The sequence below is a fragment of the Leptodactylus fuscus genome, chromosome 7, assembly GCF_031893055.1.
Source record: "Leptodactylus fuscus isolate aLepFus1 chromosome 7, aLepFus1.hap2, whole genome shotgun sequence".
Classification (NCBI taxonomy): Eukaryota; Metazoa; Chordata; class Amphibia; order Anura; family Leptodactylidae; genus Leptodactylus; species Leptodactylus fuscus.
This window is the reverse complement of record NC_134271.1, coordinates 104,576,123-104,599,573: the sequence shown is the minus strand read 5'-3', so window position 1 is coordinate 104,599,573 and position 23,451 is coordinate 104,576,123. Positions and strand designations below refer to the sequence as shown.

At 43.3% G+C, this 23,451-nt stretch overlaps 2 protein-coding genes across 3 annotated transcripts; one reads left to right on the top strand and one right to left on the bottom strand.

Annotated features, from left to right (window-relative positions):
• Window positions 1-72: 72 nt before the first annotated feature.
• ZBTB25 (zinc finger and BTB domain containing 25) lies at window positions 73-5,986 on the bottom strand. Of its 2 annotated transcripts, none has more exons than XM_075280816.1 (3): window positions 5,766-5,986; window positions 3,660-3,847; window positions 73-1,461 (listed from the first exon to the last, which is right to left on the bottom strand). In XM_075280816.1, exons 2-3 carry the CDS (start codon window positions 3,830-3,832, stop codon window positions 339-341), a joined length of 1,296 nt encoding a protein of 431 aa, XP_075136917.1. In that variant the 5' UTR covers window positions 3,833-3,847; window positions 5,766-5,986; the 3' UTR covers window positions 73-338. The 2 variants fall into 2 exon arrangements, with proteins under 2 accessions (XP_075136917.1, XP_075136918.1); XM_075280817.1 differs by lacking the exon at window positions 5,766-5,986 and adding an exon at window positions 4,705-4,769.
• A 6,783-nt stretch (window positions 5,987-12,769) lies between these two features.
• ZBTB1 (zinc finger and BTB domain containing 1) lies at window positions 12,770-17,180 on the top strand. Its single transcript, XM_075280815.1, has 2 exons — window positions 12,770-12,944; window positions 15,008-17,180. Exon 2 carries the CDS (start codon window positions 15,026-15,028, stop codon window positions 17,105-17,107), a length of 2,082 nt encoding a protein of 693 aa, XP_075136916.1. The 5' UTR covers window positions 12,770-12,944; window positions 15,008-15,025; the 3' UTR covers window positions 17,108-17,180.
• Window positions 17,181-23,451: the final 6,271 nt, after the last annotated feature.

Here is a 23,451-nt window from a genome sequence, read left to right as displayed (position 1 = left end):
ACATTGTGATCCCTAAATGGGACTCACAATCTACATGAAAAAAAACAAATGTGAAACATAACACCCCTTCATTCATACAATGGACAAAGGACCATCAATAGAGATCTCACAGGTCAGACTTCCTCTATTCAGTAAATATGGACAACTTGCAATTACCAGAGTACCCCTTTAAGTGACTCCAAATTAAAACATGTTTTCTGTGATCTAACTTAGAAAAGTAATCTTTAACAGAGAGACAACCCCTTTAAACAAATACTAAAATATAATGACAATGTAAAGGCTAAATGTTCATCTCCTTCAATAGAACTATTACTTCACAGAAAACACACACATATATTTTATTCTACAAGAACAGATTCTACATTCTCCTGTGAATCTGTAGGTTCTTCTTCTCCAAGAAACTCAGGAGGTTCCAGCAGCAGGTCAGAATCTTTCTGGCTGATATCTGTAATGTTATTACAGTAGCTGTGCAAGTTCTGTTCCACCGGATTGCCAACTCTCTGGTACTTGTGTGACTTTGTTTTATGTGTGTACACATGCTCCAGCAACTGGCTCCTCCTGGAAAATCTATGTCCGCAAACTGTACAATTAAACTTCCGCTTGCGTAAAAATGAGAAGTTTAGCTCTATGGGATCTGTGTCTTTTGTGAGAAAAGATAATTGATTTAGTTGGAATTGTTCTGCATGGCCTGTATTCAGAAGTGGCTCCTCAGTTCTATTTAAAAGGTAGCCCCCGAGTCGGCAAGTATCAGTATTTTCAATGTTTTCAAGTATGGGACGGACTTCTCCTAGATCATCACTCTCCAAGATCGATGTTGGAACCCCAAATGGAAGTGACTGAGATACATGTATATGCAAGTGATCTCTCAAAGTAAGGCGGGACTCAAAATGCTCACCACAGTAATGGCAGGAGTATACTCTGTTGCTAGATGTAATAAGATTTGGTTCAACCTCTTCTGAAGGTGGAAATGATTGCTGTGGAGACCTAATAGCTTCAGGTTCAGTGGTCTCCTGTTTTATGGACCTCACGCTCTTTTGAATGTCTTCTATTGACTGTACTGTGGCACCAATCTGGCTTGTAAAATGTGAGCTCTGCTGTTCAGAACCTACACCTTCTAGTCCAATGGCAAGAGACAACTGTAGCTGAGGATGTTCTCCTTGTGGGATGGATCTTGTTGCACTTGGTTGGTTCTTTCTCATATGGACACTTTCCTTTGGTGCCTTTTGGGCTGTTGATATCTGTATTCCATACAAGTTAGATGTCTGTATGGTATCTGAAGGTAGCACTTGTGTTGGTTCACTGGCAGGTGTTGCAAGGAGATTAGCATGAAGAAATTTGACTCCCTCTTCTAATCGGTACTGGTCCACACTTTGTTTGGGGCTTTTCCCAGTGTACATGACATGTAGAAGGTAGCTGAATATGTCTGGTTGAATGTCAGTTGGCTGAATCTTAATGCATTCACTGTAAGAGAAAATAAACACATTGGTGGAAGGTGAGAACGGTGATAAAATTATAGAAACGCATTAACACCTTAACAGTTCAATATCTCAAATACTTATTAGTATCTCAGCTACAATACCGTGCTCCAGACCAAGTCACTGTATAGTTCTCATTATATAGTACCATGGAAATTCACAATAGCTGCCTGTGGGGAATCGCAACAGGGACACAGACACTGGATTGCACACAGCTTCAGGCTTTATTCACATGTAACGCATACACTGCTTTTGCAAAGCCACAGGATAAACAAAACAAAACCCTTCTCGGCTGAGAAAATAACTTAAACATAAGGAAACTTGGTACTATTCCGTTATCGGGCCAGCAGCAGCGCAGTTCAGCAGCAGCTTTCGGGACAGCAGTTCAGCAGCGGGAATTACAATGACATCCGAGGACTGCTGGCCCGATGCTTGTGCCCAGTAACCAGTACATCGATGACCCCCCTCCCCCATCCTTCTCCTCCTGCCAGTGCTGCCCCCCAGCTCTCCTTACATCTTCCCCGTACCCTCTCCCCGCCACACGACTAGGCCTCACCTCAGCGCTAGTACCGAGACCGAAAGGAAAGACACCGGGGCTCAATCCAGGCCCTGACAAGAAACACGCCGACTATAGGAACGGTGAGCTACAGCGAGCCGGAGGGACAAACTTTCTGCAGCGTCCGGCGGCTATCTAGTAGCATTCATTGCTCAAGATTTACGGTGAGGCCTATTACAGGGAGAGGGTACGGGGCAGATGTAAGAAGAGCTGGGGGGCAGCACTGGAAGGAAGAGGAGGATGAGGGCATCGATCGATGTACTGCCTACTACACACAAGCACGGCCTCTATCATCGGGCCAGCATCGGCTTAGTCATGTGGCGGGGAGAGGGTACGGGGTAGATGTAAGGAGAGCTGGGGGGCAGCACTGGAAGGAGGAGGAGATGGAGGGGGGGTCATTGATGTACTGGCTACTGGGCACAAGCATCGGGCCAGCAGTCCTCGGATGTCATTGTAATTCCCGCTGCTGAACTGAACTGCTGTCCCGAAAGCTGGTGCTGAAATGCGCTGCTGCTGGCCCGATAACGGAATAGTACCGGAAACTTTTCCCTGACTATACAGGAGACTGGCTACCAGTCTCCCACCTTGGCAACAACAACGGGTGGCACAGTACCTGCTTTGGAGGTCCGGTCTGGACAGTTCCACTGTCTGTATGGTGCCACCCTGCTAGTCTTCACACTCAGACTGTTATTAGGGCCTGATTAGTCAGCTGATCTCCCTGGTGTGGGTCTTTACCAAACACCCTTTAGCTGCCTGGCTGGAATATACAGTACTTGTCTTCCCAGACAACACCCTTCACTCTCTCACACTGCCATAGATCATATTCTAATTTTCTTCAAAGCAATATTGTTATGAGACATGAAATGTAAATCTTTATACCCGTTAAAACAGGAATCTAGGTTTTGTTTTCCCAGGTTTCTATTGCAATTGGCAAGCAAAATACATAACAGTCTGTAGCATGCAGTGCGGTACTCTGATAAACCCAGACATGTACACTGGCCAGAAGAACAAGGGTGTTCTCAAAGCAGACTCACCAACATTCGCCCTAAACTCTCAATCTGAGATCTGGACGATGCAGGGAATGTGCCAGATTGATCCCTCGCAGTGTTTGCAGAAACTAACCAGACATGTCATGGACTATGGTGCCATACATCAAGTAGGGCTAGGCAATTAATCAAACAATAACCAAAACCAGGATAGCCCACGTGATTTTGTTCACCATGATTATTTCTTATCGGTTATTACAGTGTTTGCAAGGATCTACAAAGAACTTTGTTCAAATCGGAAATGCATGGATTCCAACATGTGAACGTACCATAGCCTGTGTTTTCGGCTGCCTTTCTGGAATGTCTTTACCTCATATTTTATTCCTCTGCTTTTTTGTAATTTGTGTCTTTAGCTTAAGAAGGGGTTACTTTGGAGAGTCTTTACAGTATTGGGTGCATGAGCCCCGACAACAAATTTTAGAGTGGAAGCTATAGAGTGTATAGTGCCGACTATGAAAGTTTACATATCAGCCTTCTGTAATTTTCTACGGCTATAAATTCAAACCACTTTATGCGACAAGACTAGAAATAAGAAAAAAAAATACAAAATTTGGGGTATTAAAGATTAGTAAATTTCAGCACCTGGTCTGATGGATGAAAATCATCTTGAAATAGTTGGAAAAAGCAGCAAGAACAGCCCGGTGTGCTTTAAAATACACATCCCCGATAGCTACTGTACAGTCACAGAGAAATCCAAACTCTCGCTGCATATTCAATTGCTGGAGTAGAACCACACTGTGGCTAGTCTGATCCATCCTTCCCGCAAATATCTAATGTAAAAAAAGGTATAGGAAAGGAAGAAAAAAAAATACAATTTATTTAGATTCTGTTCACATTTAATTTTTATACATGGCAGGTTTATACATCAGTATTCCCTGAAAAACACTTCAGACATGTCTAAAATCTTTAATATGCCAAGAGGGTCCTTTCGTCATATACTTGGCTGGTATATATGGATGTTTTTTTTCTAAGTGTATAGAGAAGCATAGCCCAGAGACTCTCACAGTAGCTGAGTAATATCAATACAGCCTTAGGCTGCTTTCACACAGTATTTTTTTATTTATTTAACGTAGATTGTGAGCCCCATAGAGGGCTCACAATGTACATTTTTTTCCCTATCTTTCTTTGGAGTATGGGAGGAAATCCACACAAACACAGGGAGAACATACATGTGCCACCGCATTGCCCCCACATGGTTAGTATTTTGTCAATGATTTTCATCATTGATTTTGTGCCAAAACTGAGTGTGGATTAAAAACACAGAACAGGTACAAATATTTCTATTAGATCTGATCTCTGTGTAGTATCCACTCCTAACTTTGGCTCACAGTCACTGAACAAAATCAATGACCAAACTCTGTTGTGTAAAAGCAGCCTTATCCTGTAAAAACAAAAGGGAAATGACTGTAATTACATTATATGATGGTGAGCAATGTAAATAATTAAGGGTCTGTTCACATCACATTTTTTTTTCATCCATTTATCGAATGCAAAGAGATGCTCACCCATTCACATAGAGTTCAATGAAGAGAAAAAAAAATAGTTTATGCTCATTCTTCCAGATGGACATAAAGGTAGAATTTTACATCAAATGAATAATAGCATATCTTTATTGAAACTGGACTACCTCTTTAAAGAGGACCTTTCACCTCCTGGGGCACATGCGGTTATATATACCGCTAGAAAGCCGAATTCAGCGCACTATCGGGTTTGATGTTCTGTGCCCCCGCTGAAGAGCTATCGGTGCTGGTACTGCATCTCTTCACGGTCCTCAGACCTCTTGCACATGACTGTACAGTCAGTGGGACAGCACAAATGGCGCAGATTGTTATCAGTGTGTCATCTGTGCCTTTCACTGGCCCGTACATACAAATGAATTGATCCACAAGTTCGGACAGATCTAGGACCTGCTCCATAACTTGAGTCTCATCATTTCGGCCAGACACAAAGCAGCAAAATACTATGGCTGTGAGTATAAGCCCATTCAGATGCATGCGTCAGTACTTTGATCCTCAAATTGCAGATCAAAAGTAGATTTATGTGCAGGAGACCTTATACTTAGCATTTTGTTTCCCTACATGGTATGGAGACTTCTAATACCACAGCGGGGCTGAAGGAACACCCTGGTGAATGAAGGTCTATGGAGATGTCACCATACACGCCTGGCTATACCCCAGTAAATTCATCTGGGCTTACACAAGCATAATACAGACATGTTTTCACAATGACTGTAACTACCTGCTGACTGGGGTCTGCTGCCCCAAACTATCAGCACCTATGGGGTAAGCGCCTGTCATCTCATATGGGGTTTATGGAGACACAAACGAAGGCGTCCTGTCCTGATAATTCTGTAACGTTATAGGATAAACCACCATTACATCTGCACAGATGCCATTCATCTCCTGTCTGTACAGGAACGTGATACTATCATGTACCGTCCCCTCATGCAGAATATACACTGCACAATACGAGGGGCTACTGCTCCACAGACCACCCCCTCACATAATGTGAAAGGTCACTCCAATACACCGGGTCACTCGCTCAGACCCCGAGCACATAACCACCCCCACTACACGGCTCCGCCGCCATGTTCTCACTGCGGCCGACTAGCCCCGCCCCCTCACTTTCCCGCCCTCTTGTATGGAAAATTCCACAGGAAGCGAACGAGAAACGGCTTCCAGCGCTTACCCACAATGCCCCGCTCCCCGTACTCTCCTATACTCGCACAGTACAGGCTGAAGCTGCTGTTGGAGACACCGGCTGGGCGGGCAGACGGCCTGGCTGTGACGTTCACACGTACGGACGAGTCAGGAGTGTGGTGGGGGGCAGTGTCACATGACTGGCTGGATGGCGCCACGAGCTGCTGCAGATGTCCTGTGTGCGCAGAGACGTGTCACTACATACAGCACGTTCAGCTATACACTCACTGGGGAGGATAAGACGGAGCCCTCAAGGCTCTCACAGGCATTGTGTCACTCTGATCACAGAGTTCATTTACCATTCAGGAGTCTAGGAAAGTTGGGTGTCAACCCCATGTGAGCTATATAACAGGCTTACAGCAGAATCAGCAGGTGTTTAAAGGGTTTTCTAACTAGGGCCACTTCACAGGGAGTATACGCTGGCTGATTCTCAACGTGTAAGGGTGCGTTCACACGATGTAACGTGGAGCGTGATCTGGTACGTATACACGTGCCGGCAGATTGCGCGCTCAAAATGCTCCCATTCTTTTCAATGGGAGTTAGTAGTGTATACGCCACGTTATTTTGCGCCCGCAAAATAACGTAGCGTATACGCTCCTAACTCCCATTGAAATGAATTGGAGCATTTTGAGCGCGCAATCTGCCGGCACGTGTATACGTACCAGATCACACTCCACGTTACATCGTGTGAACGCACCCCAAACGGTCCGAATCAGCGGCGTTATAACAGATCCCATTGCTTTGTATGGGAGCCGGCATACGTGGGCTCCCCATAGAAATGAATGGGCTGCTTTTTACCATTCATTTCTATGGGGAGCACACGTATGCCGGCTCCCATAGAAAGCAATGGGATCTGTTTTATACGCCGCTGATTTAGAACGTTTACACGTTAAGAATCAGCCAACGTATACTCCCTGTGAAGGGGCCGACGTGTAAAAATACACGTGTAAAATGTAGTTAGCCATTGAGTTCAATGGCATGTTCGTATAACACGCGTCTTTTTGTAAAATGTATAGAATACACCGCGCGCAGACAGAATACACGGAGTGTAAACTCCGTGTGAAAGGGCCTTTATACTAAAAAAAAAAGTGCCGTAGGCAGGGGATGCCTAAGGCCCTGTGTAGTGGGCAGCAGCAAAACAGCACTGTGGGAAAAAATGTGGCGTGAATACAAATCTGTTTTTCCCGCATTGCTTTTCACAGAAAGTTCACAGAGGTTTCCTTTTGGACTTTTTGTTTCCATTATATAATGAATCCGATCCACATAAGTGTGCAGATGAAATACTGCCATTCCCTAAACCGTTGCATTTTGGAAATCTCAGCATGTGAATTATACCTACAGAAACACCAGCGTTTTCCCTACAGGTACAATTGAAGCAGTAAGTCTGCAGAGGAAAACTTTGAGGACTTTCTTTGAAAAGTGTTGCTGGGAAAACTGCAATGCGTTTCCTGCTGCAGTTTTTCCCATAGCGATTTTTGCTACAGCTCACTACGTGGGGCCTTAATGTGGAATTTGGCTGGGATTTAACCTTATACATTGCAAAGAATGAAGTCCAGAAACAATACTTACAGATCCACGTCATGCTCATTTTTCCACGTATAAGCCTCTGATGCAGAAAAGCACCAGCAAGTTACAGAAGGACTAGTTCACACGAGCATAGAGGGGGCGGATTATGGTGCGTAAACCATGTCATAATCTGCTCCTTCATAACAGTGGTCTATGCAGACCGCCGGACTACTTACGGAAAAAAGAAGCGGGCTGCCCTTTCTTCAGGTGGATTTTGCGGCTCATTGAGCCGTGGCGTCCACCTTGCGGCAGCAACCTCCAGAGTTGGCCCATTCATTTGAGCCTACTCCGGAGGGGGAAACCGCGACAGTCGTGGCAGGCGGATTTTGACCAGAGTGTGATGCAGCTCCCCGCGTCACTCTCGGTGCCAAAATCCTCGCTTCTGCTCCCCATGTGAATTAACCCGAAGTGTTCACGAAGACTGAGATTTCTGTGATTGCAAATCCGTTCTATACATCTAAATGAGGCAGGTTCTGTAGCATGCATATGAATTTCTGCAATCCTTGTATGCTGCAGATTTTCCCTCTGGATTTATGGGGATAAAATCCACAATGCAATAAAGATATGTTCAGTGTCCTAAGGGTTGGTTCACATCTGCTTTTGTATTCCGTCTAGGGAGAGTCTGCATGGAGACCCCCCGAATGGAATACAAACGCAATTGAAAGTGCTGTGCTGTAAAAGCACATGGACCTCATAGACTATAATGGGGTCCGTGTGCTTGCCGTGCATTTCCTGCACAAATCATGTCATTGTATGTCAATCATTACTCTGTATGTACATCTGCGTTCAGGGAGTCCGTTTGGGGCCCCCAAACGAAATACCGAACGCATTATAAAAGTGGTGAGCAATGACAGCACACAGACCCCATAGACTCTAATGAGGTCCATTTGTTTTCTGTGCGGTGTCTCCACGAATCGTGTGGAGAGAAAAGGAAGGTCTTGAAGTGTGGAAAATACACGTACCCCATTGTAATCTATGGGGTCCATGTGATTTCATTGCTCACCACTTTTTAATGCGTTTGGTATTCCATTCATGGGGGGGGTCCCCAAATAGATTCCCCGAACGGAATACTGAACGCAGATGTGAACCAGGGCTTACTTTGACTAGTTGCCAATGGATATGACCACAAATGCAGGAACTTTCTATGGTCTGGCACTTGTCAGAAACCCACCCTCAATTTCCTTATTGTGGCCAAGTTCTTTTCTCATGCATGTAGTGTCCCTGCTTGATAACCCAGTAGACGCAGCATATAATAATCACATTCCTGACTGTGTTTTTAACTAATGATTTCTTCATTTCTGTTATAGATAAAGCTGCAATATATGAGACTCAACTTCAAATGATATCAGATGCACTTTTCTAGGTGGTATAAAACAAGAGATAAACCTATCTAAAGTGACCTCCTTTGGCAATAGTTACACTAGCGGATCTTTCGACTGTCTAAACTATGTTTCCTTCATTCTTTTGCTGGCTTTCTGTGAGAAATTATACAAAACAATTTAGGCAAATTTGTGGCGCAGCACATTTAAGCATACCTCCTTTTCCTGAGAATATACACCCACACCCAGCAAGTCAAAAAATGTCCTAAACTAATTGCGCCAAGGTGCAAATCTGGGCTACTAATGATGGCTTGGAATAGCTGATAAAGCAATCTAGAGGAACCAGATGACGAATACATTTAGTATATGGCAGAATGGATAACTGGTCCTCTGTATTATACTATTACAATCAGAAAGCATGAAAATGGTGTGAACATAGCCAAAGATGTTCATTTATCACTTTACTGACTTTTTTTCCCCAATTCAATATGCATGGATGTGGCGCCACCTATTGGTGGGGTTACAGCCAATACATCTGTTTAGGTTAATAGATACTTTATTAATTATTTTGTTACTTATGTAAATTTCTCATAGAATCTTCATTGTGATTTTGACAATGTCGATTTTTTATAAGGAATTATGCACGCCACTGTATACAAGATTGAGCTTGTTATGACCCACACTCTATCACCATAACTGATATTTTCATAAGGACCTCCTGAATTAAACATATATTACAGAAGAAGTTTTCTCTTCAGAATATGGCGGTGATATCATGCAGATACCACAAATTGCACTACTGTTCTGTTCTAATGCAGACACTAGTCTTGACTGTCCAGAACAAGTTCCTCCTAAGTAGGTTGTAGTGCAATTTCTACAGGGGTGTTCTAATAGTGTTTTTGAGGGGCCCATAAACCTAAACCAATCATTACTCACCTCTGCATGTGTAAACACCACATCCAATCACAGGCCTCAGCAGTCACCTCTTCACAAAAGGCATGTCACAACTGTCATTTGCTATTTGTGAAGAGGACACTGCTGAGGCCTGTGATTAAAGCTTGTGATGTCAGCCAGAGGACCTGTATAAAGGAGAGCTGTATAAAGAGCTGCTGCTGGAGGAGAGGTGAGTAAAGGTTTATATGTTTATAGGTCTGTTAGATGATAAAATGTGGAATTTGCATTTATACAACGATGAAATTTGTTTTAAAGCCTGCAATCTGTAAACCATGTTTACATGTATCAAAACTTTTCTGTGCAAACTTTTCTTGCTGCCACTGAAAATAATCACACGGGCACAGAGGGGGCGGATTATGACGTGTAATCCACGTATAATCCGCCCTCTCACAATGGTGGTCTATGGAGACCGCCAGGCTGCTTTTTTCCGTGAGAAAAACACACGGAAAAAAAAAAGCGGACTGCCCTTTCTTCAGGCAGATTCCGCGGCTCGGTCAACTGCAGCGTCCGCCTGGCGGCAGCAACGTCCGAGGTCAGCCAATTCATTTGAGGCTGCAAACTCTGCAGTTTTTCCATTTTTTGTGTTAGATTTGCTTTGCAGGTTTCCTCTGTTTAAAGCCAGTTGCACATGACTGTGGGTTAACTGTCAATTGTGAATAGACGGCACAGGGGACATGCGAATGACACCCATGTGCTGCCCATGCTTTCATGGCCCCTTTAAAGGGGTATTCCCATCACGCTTGTTCACCAACCTGCAGGCTGTATGCGCTCTTCACTTCCTGGTTTTCTCGGCACATTGGTGGGCGGGGTTTCACTTGCTCTGCTATCTCCTATGTTTGCAGTCAGTAATGAGGGATTGGTTGTAAATGCATTACCACAGCATGAAGCTGATGTAGAAGCTAATGTAGCAGAGCTGGATTTGAGTCAATTTGTAATACATACAGAGGTAGCGGGCTCCCTATCTCAGCCCTTATCAGTCAAATTCAATTAAACCGGCTGATAAGTGGAAGAGCAGCAGATAAAGAGTGGAGCTCTCACCTCCCCCCTCCCCTATCTGAGGAGCTCCGTTACTTTTCAGACATACACAGCACAGAGCTGCTTCCAGCACTCAGCCCCTCCCTTCCCCCCTGAGAGCAGGCAGCTACATCACTGAGGGACTGAGCAGATAAGTCCGGGCCCGTGGTCATAGAAACGCATGTAAACAATGAAGTGAATAAATTAATATAGTTGCCAAACAAAGCAGTTTTGACAAAGCAATGTATTTAGAAAAGTCTTAAATCCACATAAACTAGCAGTATAGATAGGATCCTTGTTATGGGACAACCCCTTTGATTCAATGAATAGGAGCAGGGCCGCAATATCGGACAGTAATAGGAATTGTTACATAATTTGTGGCCTCGATTGTCAGCCTGCACACGTGTCATTCACTGTCATGTGTACAGGCCCATAGAAATAAATGGTTAGTGTGCTATTCGGGAAAAACACAGATAGCACACTGACCAGACATATCATTGTCTGCAAGGGGGCTTAGCGTGAGAGGTTAAACCAACACAAAAAATGTAACACATGCAGATTTTATTGTGCAAAATCTGCTGCAGATACGTGTGTGTGTAGCCTAAGGATGACCACTTTGTTTTCAGTATCAGATTTAAAGGGTATTTCCCTCTTGGGTATATATTACAAATCCACAAGTTATACCATAGATGCCTGAGAGGTGCACCAGATGGGATATTTGTCAAATGTTTTAAGAGAGGTGAGCGCGCTTGGGTACTGCTTGCTCCCATAGACTTTGCTGACAGGGCCACATGTGAAGTCTATGGATGATACATGGAATAGAAATTGGTAAAAATTTGTAAGGCAGCCTCTCTCCTCCCTCCTGTGGGAACTGCACCTCTCTGACATTTCCTGTGGGTATGTCGTAATTGCCTATACTAGAAAGGTCAGCAGAGAATCTTTCTTTGTACAATTGCTGCAAAATAGCAGTTTTTTTGCGGCAGCTCTATTAGATTTCTTTGCAGGTTTCAACTTTTGACAGACTGCAGTTTTATTTTTTTATTTGTTAAATAAAAAGTTTTGTGACTTAAAGAGGAATTCATCAATCACATGACCTTTAATGTGAATAGCACCACTAAAAAAACACATTGCAAAAAGACAGAAATATTTTATTTTAACGCCATACAAAAAGTGTTGGGGAAGCCAAACAAAATTCTGCAAATGAGACTTTTTACCGCCATATTGTTCTAATTGGACTTGTATCACAGACATCTCATTAGTTAGTCTTAATAAAGACGGACAGACACAAGGCATGCCTAATTTTTCAAGATGCTGCGGCCTCTTAATAAATCATGTGTGCCAAAATGGAAATCTGGTATAGATATCCTGAATAACTCACGCCAGAAAACTATCTGGAGTTGTAATAGATATGTCGAGCCGAGATGTTCCTGGAGCATTCAAGGAAAGTTGCGAGCAAGGCACAGAGTAGGGGATGTGTTGCATCTTTGGCGCAAGAAAGGGAATTCCTCCATGTTGTGGGTCATACGTCAGTGAATCCTGTTGTGTGAATGAGCCCTTGGGATATGTTCACATCTGCCGGGTCTAGTCCATTTTTCTGCTCCGTTGCAGGAACAAAAGAATGGATTCAAAACTAAAACTGGACCCTGATGGACCCAAACCTCTGACGTCGCTGAATGAAAAGTCTGTCTTTCAGGACTTTTGGGTCCACAATTATAGATGGACTATGCACAGAATGCAGATTTAAACGTAGTCTTACATTTTGGTCTGTCTTGCAACCTGTGACGAAAATCCCAGGAGTGTTCACATTATGATTGTGAGTAGATAGTAGATCTGTGTACTTAGACAATATACTGTACTTATACAATAGGCTGATCATCTTAATACAGTGAAGACAGAATGTAGACAATCTTCAAGCTATAAGTGGTGGATATGTAATAAGCTGCCATCCCCCGTAATAGACGAGGCAGTTGCTATTTGCGCAGTTCCCCTGGTACATTCCGCCAGCTACAATGGGTATTTCCTATCCAGTATTTCCAGTGCCCGTGTCCAGCAGGGGGCGTCCGCAATCAGTGCAGACATAGACGGAAGAAGCACCGCGTAGCCTCCCCTTCCCCTCAATGCTCTCGGGGCAGCGAGGGAATCGGTGAGTGAGTCAGAGAGCCGGGACCGTCACCGGCTGCAGGGATTCGGGTGCAGGCTGCAGTGGCCGGCTCCCCCACTCGCTGCCATTACAGGGACTGCAGGCGAGTCCAGCGCTTGGCCAGGCAGCGTCCAGCAGTCGCACATCAGCCATATTTGCGGGGCTCAGCAGTGAGGTGAGTGCAGATGGCAGCGGCTGGATGCTTAGCAGCTACATGTGCGGCCATGGATGACATGTTATGTATAACTAGCAGTGTCCAGACACCGAGCAGGCTGGCCCCGCTGTGCTGCATGCTACTGGCCTACATGGCCATACTGTCACTATCGCGGTAGGTGGCCACTGTCCGGATACATGGGGTTACGGGCTAGTTCCCGGGTTGCAGTTTTGATTGACAGGCCGTGACCACCAGCAACTTGCAACTCATACGAGCTCTGCTATTGGCTGACTGGGGGATGTGACGTCACGAGATGACAGCAACAACCGGAGGAGGGGGAGGTGGCAAAGCATCCTTCCTGGTGTGATGGTGTCACATGTAGTGGTGACAGGTGGACAGAGCTCATGCTGCATGGGAATCCTATAGTCATCAATCCCAGTAACACAGTATATGCCTGCACTATTGGTATCCCTTTTGTTGGGGGGTTAAAACAAATATTGGGAAGGGGTTAAAGGGCTACTAAACCATTCTTCAGCCAGCTGACTCTGGTCTTCTGTGTTGGTCTCTGGAGCTCCAGTGATGATATCTGTGGTCCTCCACATGTCTCCCACTGCTAATCACATACAGTAGTCAGGTACATCTTTGCTGCAGAGTTTGTGGCACATGACCCTGTAGGCCAGTGACTGGGTGCAGCAGCCATGTGCAGAGCTGTTGACACCATTAGTAGAGTACCGACTGTTGCATGAGTGCGACGCTTCCATTGGGATAAGGGTGAAAGAAGTAGTATCACTTTTTTAACCCTTTCCTTGCCCATAGCTTTTAATGGGGGAGGCGGGGTGAAAACCCCATTATAGTGGGTTTCTAGCTCAAATGGAGTTCTTTAGTATGAACACTATCAGCAGATTAGGGTCGTCAGCATGTGATTTGTGGGGTCCAACATTTGAAACCCATATAGATAATTTGTTTGAGCAATATCCAATTACTGAAAGTTGGTGCAGTGAATGGGAGCGTGTTCATGCTGCTTTTATTCTAGCAATCCAAACAGCATTGCAATTCCACTGGACCGCTGCTATAGAATGGACAGGGCTATAGCGCTGCTGCTACTAATTTTATAGGAGCAGCCTACATGTGCTCCCCATCTACTATGGTAGTTCCAGGGCCTGGAGGTTTCCAGGACAGCTGATCTTCACAGGGTCTGGATGCCGCACTCCTACAGATCACATACTAATGACCTATCCTCTAGTGTCTTACTGAGACAAATGAATATCTCCAGGCATAAATTTGTGTCATAAGCTGAACCAACCATTGGCCATATTGGTGCATAATGAATCAGACAGTGGGTGGCTAAGGCTAGGTTCAAATCTGTGTTCTGGTTTCCGTTTGGGGAGTCCACTTGGGGTCCCCCCCCCCGAACATGGATTCATGAACCCATTTCGGCTGGGGCAAAACTGTATCTCCAAAGGATGAAGGTAAATCCAGCAAAGCAAAAACTCTGGTAAAACGTGACTTTTAATTAAATTGTACAAAGATTACATATAAGAGGGAAAAAACGAGGATAAAAAACCCCCCCATATTGGTATATCAAACCCGTCTGACGCGTTTCGGAGTATCCTCCTTAATCATAGCCTGACTCCACAGCGCGTTAGCCGGGTGCGATATACCAACATAGGGGTTTTTTTATCCTCGTTTTTTTCCCTATCTATTTACAATTTAATTAAAAGTTACAGAGAGAGAGTTTTTGCTTTGCTGGACTGCCATAAGCTGTTCTTCTGTTGAGTGGCTTGCAGAGGTTATTCACGCATATGGGGAGTGATCCTGACATAAACAATACATTAAACAGGCTTTCTAGATTAAAAAGATAAAAATAAAGATGCTGGATATATCAACAAAAGATTTTACATCCTGATATCTGGCACTGATGGTCCTATGGTCGCTTGCCCCTACAGCAATGACGTGTCCTCTAACACATAAATAAGGCAGCCAGTCCTCCTGTACAATGTATAATTTGATGGTGGACATATCTTTCCATCTTGTACAGCACAAATAAGTTATAGAACTGTTTTTCTTTCTTTTTTCCCATAAAGGAACCACTAGAACGCATCATGATGGGGAAAGCAAGCCACTGTAGTTATGTGCTCCAGCAACTGTACAACCAGAGAGAATGGGGATTCCTCTGTGACTGCTGTATCTCCATCAATGATACTTACTTCCAAGCCCACAAGGCCGTCCTTGCCGCCTGCAGCTCTTATTTTAAAATGATGTTCATAAATCATCAGCACACCGTGGCACAGATCAACCTCACCAACACCAAGATCAGTGCCGAATGTTTTGACCTGATTTTGCAGTTCATGTATCTGGGTAAAATCTTGAAAGCAGCAGAAAATTTTGACCAGTTGAAGCATGCCATGAGTTACTTGCAGCTCTACGTCATCCCTGACTGCTTGGAAGACATACAAGATATCGATTCTTCAATTAAATGTTCCTCTTCTGCGTCAAGTAGTCTCAGTAGTAAAATGGTTTTTGGTGTCCGTATGTATGAAGAACCTATGGCAAAGAGTAAAGAGGAACCAAGCAGGTGGCCATCGGAGCCAGCACTACCTGTTCCTGTAAACACCGTTCCTGAAAGGCAAATTGAACACAATGTGCCACCCCCATTGCGTAAGCAGATGCAGAACATCTGTAAGAAAACTCCTTCTCCAAAAGTGTCTAATACAAGAGAACGTGGGAGCAGACGCTTTGGACGCAGTTACACTTGTGAGAGTTGTGGCTTTGCATTCAGTTGTGAAAAACTTCTCGATGAGCACTCTCAAACTTGCACTAATAGGCATTTCTTCCAAAACAGAGACCACTCTAGTAATGATCCAAGCCAGAGCGGCAGTGAATCACCCACTTCAAAGTTTTCTCCAACCCAAGACAACATGCCTAGAGCTGACTCAAGTCAATGTGTGGAGGCTTCAGTGTCTTCTGAAAGTTCTAAAACCTTAGCCATCAATTTAGCTGATATAAAAAAAGAAACCATAGACACTACTGAGAAAAACCAAGTCATTATAAAAATTGAAGCTGATGATAACTCCATTGTGGAAATGGAAGATATCAATATAGTAAAAATCTCAGATAAGGATTATTTTGAATCTTCGGACATCGATGACTTGGAGGATGAAGCTGATGAGATGCTTGGCGGCTACTATATAAGTGAAGAATATAAAAATACAAATGAGAAAACTGTCGGATTACGCCGAGCGTTGGGAAGCTGTAGAAAAGATGGTGGCTTTTTGGATCAAGATGGTGCAGAGACCAGTGAGGCTGCCTCTGAAATGGCATGTGAAGTGTGTGGTGTAACTGTCACCGAGCATGACCTCACCTCCCACTATCTCTCCCAACATATAGAAAATATATGTGCATGTGGCAAATGTGGGCAAATTCTCGTGAAAGGTAGACAACTTCAAGAACATGCCCAAAGGTGTGGAGAAAGTCAGGAGCGACTTGAAAACAGTGAAAGGAACGTTGACGAGAGGATGCACTTTGGAGATGGTATGGAGGAGTCTTCAGGAATGGGAGAGGTGCTAGCAGATATGTGGGATGATATAAATGAAGGGGGTATTGGTACGACCAGACAGATTTATAAACATTCCTCTTGCCCTTTCCGTTGTCCTAACTGTGGGCAGCGCTTTGAGACTGAGAACTTGGTGGTGGAGCACATGTCTCAGTGCTTAGACCATGAAGTGTTCAGGAGCTCGGTTTCTGATGATAATGATAAAGACCATCGGAGAAAACATTTCTGTGACATCTGCGGCAAAGGCTTTTTCCAGCGCTGCCACCTACGGGAACATTATACTGTACACACCAAGGAGAAACAGTTTGCATGCCAAATTTGTGGGAAGCAGTTTTTACGGGAGCGCCAACTCAGGCTGCATAATGACATGCACACAGGCATGGCTAGATATGTTTGCTCAATTTGCGACCAAGGAAATTTTCGCAAACACGACCATGTTCGTCACATGATTTCCCATTTGGCAGCAGGAGAAACAATATGTCAAGTGTGCTTTCAGATCTTCTCGAATAATGATCTGCTAGAACAACATATGGATATTCATCTGTATACTTGTGGAGTCTGTGGTGCGAAATTTAACTTGAGGAAAGATATGAGGGCGCACTACAACTCCAAGCATTTTAAGAAAACCTAGACCTAAAAGGTTACTGCTGTGGCTACGAAACCAAAGGTATAGACGTTTACACAGGACATGGGAATCCTGCATATGTTTTATATATATATATATATACATTTTTTTGTAGAGTGCATTTCCCAGTAAATACATAGTTTACCTGTGAAAAGGTGTCTGATAAGGTATAAACTTTTTTTTATATTTTTATTTTTTGCTTCCTTAAATATTCATATTCTAACTAGTATAAAATATTTCTCAGAAACCAATTATATGTAGAAATGACTGAATGTATCATTACTGCCTTTCTACTCCTTACATATAGCATGATTTCTTGCCATGTTTGCTGGTGTGTGTGGAATTACTGTGAAACTTTGCACCTTTTTATAGTATTTAAAGCTAATTTCATTTCTTGTTTCTTCAAGGATTGCTTATAATCTAGGGAGCCTTTTTTTGGTACTAACTGAATACTATACGCATTAATAAGTATATCTGTATATGTTTATTTGTATAGCATCATGTCACCATAAGAAGATATATAACCTAGGTTGGAGTAACAAGTGCAATTAAAAGTAAATTATAGTCGGAAGTTCAAGTACATTTTAGAAACACTATCGGTAAAATTGCTGTACTGTGTTATGCCGAGTGCAGTGCCTTCGGAGGTCTTAGAGAATATCAAAGAGAACCATTATGTTCTGCCCTGCCCCTAACCATTAGGGATACATGTACTTTTCCACCACAGTTTTTAAAAGGGTTGTCCAGGAATGTAAAAATTACCTTAATTCATTCATTGGATTCTTTGATGATGGGTCATGTGATCGGCACCATCGACCAATGATACCATCAACCCTCAGGTCTCTCTGCCCCTTTCCTCCTTTCTCCTGATCTGACATTGGGGCTGGCTGACGACAAGACATCTAGCCCCTACAGCATATTACCTGTGAGATTAGGAGAGGAGGTAGGGGGCTGGTTCAATCGCAGTGATCCTGGGATCGGGACCAGGCTGGAAACCCTAGGTCAGTGATGGTGAATCTTTTAGAGACAGAGTGCCCAATCTGCGACCCAAAACCTACTACATTATCACAAAGTGCTAACATGGCAATTTTACCTTAATACTGTGCAGATACACAATTGCGGACAATTAGGGACCTGCAAAATACGGTTGTGGGAATGGGGCTTTACAGAGCTTTCCATTATACAATTTTATACTGCATTTGGTACTTTTGAACAATTAATGTTCACTATTTACACTGTACAGATCTGTTTTATAGGACCGTGCAATGTTATTATGACCTGTAATATCATGTCTACTATAAAACAGATACTGTGTGATATAAATAGTAAAGGGTTCCCACACAGTCTAATCTGCTTCACAGTGGCCTCCACACAGTACATTCTGTTTTACAGATGGGTGCCCACAGAGAGGGCTTTGAGTGCCACCTCTGGCACCCATGCCATAGGTTCGCCATCACGGCCCTAGGTCATCATGAAGAATCTGGCAGATGAATTAAGGTAATTGTAACTGCCTGAACAGCTCCCTCAAAGGAATTTACCGTGTGCGCTGGCACGTATGGTCAACTGGTCCATCTAAATAGATTTGACGGAGCAGTATTTGTCCCTCTAGATGGCCTTTAAAAATATAATAATATACACACAAATACATATACATTAATAATAATAATAATAATAAATTTTATTTATATAGCGCCAACATATTCCGCAGCACTGTACAAATTAGCTCAGCCTTGTTCACTTCTCATCCAATAAAAATGCAAACTCTGTCTCTATCAGGTGAATGAGGGTTTATGGATCCCTTTACTTTCCCATCACATATGGTAAACCAATTTAAAGTTTGTGGTGTGAAAGTAGCCTGAGGGTAACTTCGCACAGAGTTTTTTGGATCGGAACCTGAGGCGGAGGCTGCCTCAGGTTCCAATCCAAAAAAACGGGTCGCTACGATTGAAAGCTGTTGCACTGCACTGGAATCCAGCCGCGCACTCCGCTCCGGATTAGGCCCAATGAATGAGCCTAGTCCGGAGGGTGGAGTTTCTTCAGGCTGAATCGCGAGGTGACTCGGCCCCAAGAATGAGCATCTTGCCTGAGCGGCTCCCATTGATTTCATTGAGGCCATAATCGCCTCAAAACCCTGACCAAAAAACTCCGTGTGAACTTGCCCTAAACCAATGGATTTTGGTCTGTGTGCTATCCATTACTACAGATCCATAATAACGGATAGCGTATTGACCCATTAATTACTATGGCCCCATACATGTGTTTGTAGTTTTTATGGATCCTTATGGAGGCCATAGGAATGAGCTATATAAAATGAAGCAGGTCCTATTCCTTGTTATGTGATAGTGGCACTGCACACCTTTTCCTAAGTATGGGTGCTCCAAGGGGGGGGGGGGGGGAGGGGGTTGAAACCTCAGTCCCATGCATAAGGATAGAAAAACCACAGCACTCCAAATTCAATGCATCCAGCCGGTACTCAGTTTCCAGAAATAGCTTAACAAAGGCTCAGATGATCTAAAATGTCTTCCGTTTGATATATGTCTTACATTTGACTATTACTATCTGTATATTTGAGATCTGGAATATCTTGACTATTATATGCCTTGGTTTATTAAAATGAAGTTCACATGGTTAATTGGATGACCTGCACAATTACATTTTATTAATAAACTGCGTTATTTTTTGCATTGAATTTCTATGCCATGGTTTTTCTATCCAGGTTCTATTCCTGTCCATTTTTGCAACTTGGCCTCATCTGTCCTATTGATATTGTCCATGGAAAACACAATGCTGTCTGCTCTGTTTTTCCAGGGCCTACACACGACTAACACAGTTTGACCAGTTTTTCCTGAAGTGCGCCTTTAAATAAGTCAGAGGTTAGCAATCTTCTGTACTCCAGCTGTTGTGGAACTACAACTCACAGCATGCACACTTGCTTGGCTGTTCTTAACGTTTTTATAGAAGTGAGTGAAGCATGCTGGGAGTAGTAGTTTCATGGAAGCTGGAATAGTGATGGTTTCTGACAAGTTCTCCACTTTGACTGCCTTTGCTTACATGGCTGCAGCTGATCTTCCAGACCTTTTCTTGGATATGTTCAAAATGCAAGTGATGCCTTTATATTATATACTGACATTCATAATACACCTCAGATTCTTGCTGACAAAGTAATGTGACATTATTCATGTGCACAGAACTTGTATATGATCTGTAATCCTGTTTAACATGTGCCAGAGGGCTCTCTTTTGGCTTATGTTTGCCCCATTTAGATTAGCAATATATAGGAAAAGTGCAGGCGGTGTAGTAAAATGAAAAATAACCAATGCCTATTAATGTAGTGGTCCCTCTACAGCCAATTATTGGCCTTATATACATACGACGATATGGGTTGCCGCTTGAGCCAGTGATGTAATCGCTGCTTACATGCACATATATGTGTGTGTGTGTATGATATATACATATATATATATATATACACACACACACACACTTTCAAGGTGAGCAGTGATTGGCTGCGAGGAGGATGGGAATGGCAGTGCTGGAGGAGCAGATAAAAGGTAATAATAATAATAATACATTTTATTTATATAGCGCCAACATATTCTGCAGCACTGTACAATTTGTAGGGTTCAAGTACAGAGAAAAAAGATACATTACAAAGAAATAGTCACTTCACATGATGGGACTGAGAGCCCTGCTCACAAGAGCTTACAATCTTTATTATGTAATTTTTACATCATCTCTGATTGTGACAGACAGCGGCAGAAAGCATTGACAACAACAAACAGTCATCAATTCTACTTTTTTTTTTTTTTTACATTTATATGACAAATAACTTCAGGTCACAACAATTTTATCAATCTCGTAGAATTGAATTTGCACTCATGTACTGCTGTGGTTTGAACACCAGAGGGAGGTAAGATAGATTCTAAGCTTACGGCTGTAATACGGCTCAGTATATTCGGTTTATGTTTTTATCTACATGTCTTTCCAATAAGGAAACTGATCCCATAAAGGGAAGCAAAACTACTTTTCCTGTGTTGGGATTTACTTTCTTATAGTAAAAGCTTAAAGAGGACCTTTCATCAGATTGGGCACAGGCAGTTCTATATACTGCTGGAAAGCTGAGGGTGCGCTGAATTCAGCCGACCTGTGCCCCAGGTAAAGTGCTATCGGTCCCGATACCCGTAGCGCTTTACAGTCAGAAGGGCGTTCCTGACAGTCTGTCAGGAACGTCCTTCTTCCCAGCAGCGCCTACCGTGCTGTACTGTGTGAGCGAGGAGGAACGCCCCCTCCCTCTGCTCACAGTGCTCGTCCATAGACAAGTATTATCAGGAGGAGAGGTCGGAGTTCCTCCCCGCTCACACTGTACAGCGCGATAGGCGCTGCTGTGGAGAAGGACGTTCCTGACTGACTATCAGAAACGCCCTTCTGACTGTAAAGCGCTACGGTACCGATAGCGCTTTACCCAGGACACAGATCGGGAAAGCCGATAGTGCGCTGAATTCAGTGCACTGTCGGCTTTCCAGCACTATATGGAACTGCCTGTTCCCAATCTGATGAAAGGTCCTCTTTAACAGCGCCAAAATGGGAAATCCACTTTTCACTTCAGCTAGGAAAGTGATGACTGCCCAGGGGAGGAGCCATAACCCATATTCTATTAGATTTGGGGTAAATGTGTATTTTATAACTGTACCTGCCTGGTCATATATTCTATTGCTTTCGTTGCTATGTAGTTTTGTACTGGAGAGTAGATCCTATTGGTTAACAATGACTTTAATCTTAGGTTTGGTTCACTCCACTTTTGGCATCTCATATGGTTGACAATTTAAAACGTTAGGTTTTTTTTTTTTTGCATACTATTTTACTGAATACCTATGCTTTTTATTGTAGCTAAAAGCACGCTATTATTATTATTATTATTATTATTGTTTATTTATATAGCACTATTAATTCCATGGTACTTTACATTTCGGTCATTGAGAAGTTGCTATCTAATTTGCCATCACCGTGAAATTGGGCAGGACTGAATGTTTTCCTTGAAATATTCTACATAACTTGTTATTTTATATATACCCAGTCAAATAAATTTTAGCCCACACTAGATGCACCACGTTTATGTCTAGTCCACCACAATAGTAAATCTGACCCAATCTTTGGACACATTAAACATAGATACGTATTGAGAAGTTCCTGGTGTACATACTGAATGTTGACCCCCCAAACATGGTGTGAATCTAACCTTAGCCCTGTACTGGAAACAGGAGCACATTGAAGTCTGGAGACCGCACGATACAAGCATGTATTCCGATACTCAAATTACATTGCAAATCTCAGGTGTTACCGCCTAATGAAGTGAATTCACAATAGTGGTTTATTGTGTAGGTAAATAATAAAACCTGTATAAATCATATTGGTGTTGATGTCTTTAATGTTTTTACATATTGAATTACAAACTTTTTAAGACTTAATGAGGACCTTTCATCACTTGGGCCACATGCGGTTTCATATACCGCTAGAAAGCCGACAGTGTACTATCATACATCTACATAGACGAGTACTATGAGAGGGGAGGGGGTGTACCTCCCCGCTCTCACAGTACAGCACTATAGGTGCTGCTGTAAGGAAGGGCGTTCCTGACTGTCAGAAACACCCTTCTGAAGGTGAAAAACTACGGTAACACCACCAATAGCTCTTCATCTGGGGCACAGATTGTGAAGGCAGACAGTGCGCTGAATTCAGCGCACTGTTGGCTTTCCAGCAGTATATAAAACCGCATGTGCCCCAACTCATGAAAGGTCCTCTTTAAATGGAGTCTGCCTCCAGAACTCAGCATGTCACTGCAAGCTTGCAGATAGGTTAGGGTCACCAGAATCAAACCGTGTATTTCCTCTGTGAATTGGTGTCTCCATTGCTAAGATATAATCTATGTTTTTGTAGATGTGCAAATTAGCCTTTGGGAGTAGCAAGAGCAATGCTATTGCTCCATCGTGCTTATTTGCATTGTGATTTGTCAGCAACAGAGGTACCGATTAACAAGGGGGAAACTCTGATTCAGGTGACCCTATCCTAAAAGCAAAGCTGAGGCTAGGTTCAAATCTGCATCGAACATTCCTCTGAAAATCAACGGAGAGAAAAGTCCTGCACAGAAGACTTTCTCTCTGCTGGTTTCAGTATAAAAATGGCGAATACCCGGCAGAGCCACTCTTTTAGCAGACTGGAATGATAGAGAGCCCATTGCAAGTGTGAACCTAGCCTGAGTGGATATGCGCCGTTCTGGTGACAGACTCCCTGAAATGAAGTTTGCCTCCAGGATGAAGCATATTAAACCAGCCTAACAGTTTGTGCCTCCATTGCTG

What these genes read in the sequence shown, in the direction of transcription:
- ZBTB1 (XM_075280815.1), top strand. Translation starts at nt 15,026, where the DNA reads ATGATGGGGAAAGCAAGCCACTGTAGTTATGTGCTCCAGCAACTGTAC.
- ZBTB25 (XM_075280816.1), bottom strand. Translation starts at nt 3,832, where the DNA reads ATGGATCAGACTAGCCACAGTGTGGTTCTACTCCAGCAATTGAATATG. An exon ending in ATTTTCATCCATCAGACCAG is followed by an intron (nt 1,462 to 3,659) that starts GTGCTGAAATTT and finishes TTTCTCTTACAG; the next exon opens with TGAATGCATTAAGATTCAGC.